Source organism: Austrofundulus limnaeus, unplaced genomic scaffold (assembly GCF_001266775.1).
Source record: "Austrofundulus limnaeus strain Quisiro unplaced genomic scaffold, Austrofundulus_limnaeus-1.0 Scaffold1050, whole genome shotgun sequence".
Lineage (NCBI taxonomy): Eukaryota > Metazoa > Chordata > Actinopteri > Cyprinodontiformes > Rivulidae > Austrofundulus > Austrofundulus limnaeus.
Window position 1 is genome coordinate 7,348 of NW_013953452.1, and position 4,927 is coordinate 12,274.

At 37.9% G+C, this 4,927-nt stretch overlaps 1 protein-coding gene across 2 annotated transcripts in view; it reads left to right on the top strand.

The window, feature by feature from the left end:
- usp48 (ubiquitin specific peptidase 48) overlaps positions 1–4,927 on the top strand; it is a gene marked incomplete in the record, with an annotated part of 52,720 nt that overhangs the window by 6,542 nt on the left and 41,251 nt on the right. For both annotated transcript variants that reach the window (XM_014030394.1, XM_014030396.1), the window contains 2 exon segments: positions 1,513–1,633; positions 1,762–1,903. In XM_014030394.1, the coding sequence (XP_013885848.1) occupies positions 1,513–1,633; positions 1,762–1,903 (263 nt within the window).

Consider the following 4,927-nt stretch of genomic DNA (forward strand, 5'->3'; position numbering starts at 1 on the left):
TCAGAGCAAGCTGTTTTGGTGCGGTCTCTTTAAATACAAGTGAGATATTTCACACCCCGCCTCCTCCAGGTCGCTGAGCGTTCGACTCCACCCCGTTCGGCCATATTTGTAGTTTCATAGCAAAAACACAAGTTATCTACTGACTAAAAACTGTTTTTAAGATAAAATAAAATAAGATAAAACTTTATTGATCCCACAGTCTGGAAATTTGCACATTACTGCAGCTTAATACAAGAGAGGCTGAGAAGAATAATGAAAGATTAATAAAAAGTAACAAACAAAACCCCACAATATACACATGTGATATATAGTAATGTACCAATGCACATATACATAAACGCGTATGCTTATTTATATACATACAGTATATGCACCGTAAAGTACAGTACAAAAATGAATGTATATGAAGGTGCATATTAGTAATGGCAGATGGCAATGCGAATTGCATATTCGGCATGACGCTATGAACTACAAAATCACACAGCGAGGAAAAAAATGGCGGACTATGAAATCCAGTTGGCCGGAAATACATTACCATAAATGGTAATTCTGAAGAAAATAGTGTGACGAAATAAGCAATGAAATGAAATAATTAACAGCAGATTTTGAACAAACTGAAAAATTTGACCCATAAAAAAATCTAAAAATATCTTTGCAGTAACTGGACAGAATAAATTAAAGTTTTCYACACTCCTAGACGCTATAATTGCACGAAAAAGTTTATAAATGCAAAAAAAGTGCATTTAGCATGATATGTCTCCTTTAACAGATGAAAAAGGAGTCAAACAGCAGACGTTGCRTCGCAAAAAATAAAAGCACGTATTGCTTCATCTGCAGGCTGCAGCTCAACCGAGGAGACGAGTAACGGCGTCTCTACCATTATTAAAAGCTGACACGGGTCCGTCCTGAGCGCACAGAGGAGCTTTGTTTACGTTTGTATCATGGAAGTAGAGCCGACAGTTTACAACACTGCGCATGTAAACACTTTTCATGATCGGATTGTGTCCATGTAAACAGTACATTTGGATTATTTAATCCGAATGCATTTCAATCCGATTAAGAAATTTTGTGCATGTAAACATAGCTAGTAACAGGAAGTGATGATAAAAGGGAAGGCCTGCATGTAAACAACATTGCCACAATGGTTAATAACACAGTCAGTAGGGAAGTATTTGATGTTTCTTTACATAATTTTAGGTTGCTATCAGAGAAGGATAAAGAAGACTTGGTCCATAAAATGCTATTTCAATAAACAAACACCAGGTTCCCCTTTTAAAAGAGATTCCCTTTGTTTTCACTTCATGTTCATTTTGGCTATGCCAAGTTCCAAACAAATAAGCCAGTTAGATGACAAAATGAGTAAAATCATGTGTTTTATTCCATATGTCTTTAAAATTTAATATTAAAATGTTTTTATTCCACTTTTTGTATTTGTAGGACAAGCAAGCTGACAAAGGCACTTTAAAGTAGCTTGATTAACAAGTTGGTAACAACCATGATTGACTTTCCTAGGAGGAACTGCAAAGGGAATCCCAACTGCCTTGTGGGTATTGGTGAACAGGCATGGCTTGGACAGATTGATGAGAACACTTTCCATAACATTGATGACCCAAATTCAGAACGCAGAGACAAGGTATGTCTTTTATCAGCTACACAAACTATAAATTGTTTATTCATTTGTGGGTTGTTTTTTTTTACATTTTTCACAGTTGCTAGACCTTTGACAGATATTTAATGTCTTCATTGTCATTCATTGTCCAGAACACATTTGTTGGCCTGACCAACCTTGGTGCAACATGTTATGTCAACACATTCCTGCAAGTATGGTTCCATAACCTGGAGCTTCGAAGGAGCCTCTATCTGTGCCACAATTCCCGAGCACAGGAACACAGCACTGAATCAGGTATGAATAAAAATGAAAATAAGAAGTGAGTTTTGCTGGTTCTTATTCTCAGATTTTTTTTCTTCTTCAGCAGTTGCAGTCCAGTGAGACATTACCTTTCTTTTCCAAATTTGAAAAGGAAATTAAACTAGAYACWGCATAGCGGTAACATAATGACCTCCACACGCACAAATGCACCAGAACTCAGAAGTCTTTATTCCTAATAAATGTCATGCTACTAGGTGCATCCCAAAATTGTAGTGGTTATGTTTAATAGTTTCTGAGCTATAACCATTTTTGCATGTCCAGATAACCCCACTTTGAAAGGAGCCCCCTCCTCAAATATGGGGTATATCGTAAAACCGTTGGCTGGCGCAGTGTAGGTCAGACTCATCTACAGTGCTGCCAAATTTCATGTTGATTGGTGCAGCCGTTTTTGTGCTACGGTTGACCAAAAATCACTGGGAAGAAAAAGGAAAAACAGTACGAAAACAATATTGACTCCCGCTTACGCTTCGCATGCCGGGGGGTCATAATAAAAATATTTTTGTTGTAGGCTTTAGCCCAGTGGTAGAAAGGTACTTTTCCAGTTGGTGAATTGGGAGTTCAGTYTCTAGCGCTGCATCACATTGAAATGTGCAAAACATTATTGAAATGGGCAAAACACTAAATCCCCAATGCCCTGAAATGCTTTTTGGTGATCAAATGAAAAGATAAAAACGCTGTACACAGAGTATAAAATATAATAGAAAAGCATTGTATTAGGGTGTGCTATATAGAATCATTTACCATTTTAGAATACAACAGATAGTGTTTTACATTAGGCAGACTATGGTACTGGAATACTGCACTCAWCAGTTTAAATAYGTTTWTTCTGAAGTAAAAAGGCAAGTGGGTCACATATAGTGCTTTTCTAGTCTTGCTGYCCACTCAAAGTGCTTCTACACTACAAGTCACATTCATCCATTTCCTTACAGTTATCCTGAGATCAGGGCCAGCCTGGGGTTCAATGTCTTGCCCAAGGACACTTGGGCATTTAGCAGGGGATGCTGGGATTAATCTGAAAACTCTAATTGACAGATGACCCCTCTTCCTTCTGTAACACCCTTCTTTCTTAGAAATTTATTTTTTTAAAGTGGGGGGTTGATTTAATGTTGTCTAATTCTTTGCTTGGCTTCTTTGAAGTTGTGGCACCAAAATCAACATTTTCACCCCCTTTACACAACACACAGACCCCACTAGGGTTTAAAGAATTCAGGCAGAATGTGGACTGTCTTTGCAGTGTTTTAGGGAGGTCTTCAGGCACATTATAGGCTCTTTCATAAAACACAGCATTCTTTAAGGTGTGGAGCAGAACTCAGCTTTATTGACATGAAGCGCGACGCATTAAATGTGTGATGGATGTCTTTCTTAATTACGATTTTAAAACATTATGAATAGGGAAAATACTAAAACTCGGCATTTTTTTCAGCACCAGTTCCATGTGATTAATTTTAACCGTCATCGAAATGCTCCAGCCTTAATGTTGATGATATCAGAATAGTGGCATGACAACCGCGACCACGGCGCCTGTTGCATTGTTTTTMTGTCTTTCTTGCCTCTCAGTAATGTGTTTCCCATCAACTTCTTTATGTGCATTTTGAAGTATCACATTAGAAAAGGTGGATGGAAAGCACAAAATTTGCAGAAACTTCCTCAGTTTTGCAAAAATGTTTTTTTACACTCACTTGAGGTAGCTTTTGGATTTTTAGAAAAAGAGCTAATGTGCTAAAAAGAAGACGGAAACACATTTGCTAAATAAGTTCTGATGTAGAAAACTTTTACCTCACATGATTGATCAGCTGTTCCTGCCATCCAGTACCGGGTTCTCCCGCTGTTGCCGTCTTCCTGAATATGTCTTGGCGTCTTCCCGAATATGTCTCCAGACATCATGTAATGCCCCTTTTCTCAGAGATTCAACAAGATTCGCACAAAACAAATGATAGACTGGATGAAGCTGAAGGTCAGAATGAAGAGGTAGAAATGACTGTGCAGGCGGTGTCATCACTTATTAATCAACTTTTGCAGCGCCAGGACAATACGAAGGCTAAACTAGGGACTGGCATTATAGATARGCCTAGGCCATAAATRTTTTAGTGTATGGTATTGTTAATACTTGATACTTGTTCTTATACAAATGAACAAYAAATTAAATTAAATGAAAACTTGTCGACCAGGAAGGATGTGTATGACAAGAAAATTTAAGGATTTACAGCATTCCTGAAAAAGCTGAAGATAACATTAAAGGTATCATAGAAAAGCTGCTTTTGAATTGTTTGGATTTCTCACAGGATGTAATGCAAAGATAAAAATAGAAAGAGCCCACAGGCCCTGCCATCATGCACCGACATGCAATCATTGTCAGGTTTGTGAGTTACAAAGTTAAAGAAGAAGTTATTTGCAAAGCATGGCAGGAAAAACAAATACATTAGGCGCTTTTCCATTGGTCAGTGCAGCTCCACTTGGTTCCCATCTGATCAGGTCATCTTGGGAGTGGGTGATCTGCCAGTGTGACTTGTGTCCCCRCTCTGTGGGCGTCGTCGTCAATGCAAAGTAGGCAATAACGTCTTTTTAAAGTGACAGCAAGTCAAATTCCCATGTTTTTATTGTTCACTCAAGACATTTGGGATTAAGATCCAAAGATGAGTATGAGACAAGAGTTCTGAATGTCAGCTTTTATTTCCTGGTGTTTACATGTAGATGTGTTAAAGTGTTAGAGTTTTTGGCCATTTGACTGACTTTATAAATGTCTGCTTTCTGATACAACAGTCGACTTATGGAAGTGAGTAGGTTTTTTTGTTTGTTTGTAACAGGGGTCTGCAACCTGCGGCTCTGGGGTCACATGTGGCTGTTTGGTCCCTCTGCAGTGGGTTTTTGAAAATGTGACCAAACAGAACAGAATATATATATTTTTTGTTTTTATATCCACAACAGAAATTAATTTGTATGCAAATATGTGATCAATACTAATACAAAAAGTAAAACATGTTAGCTCATGCTAGCCTG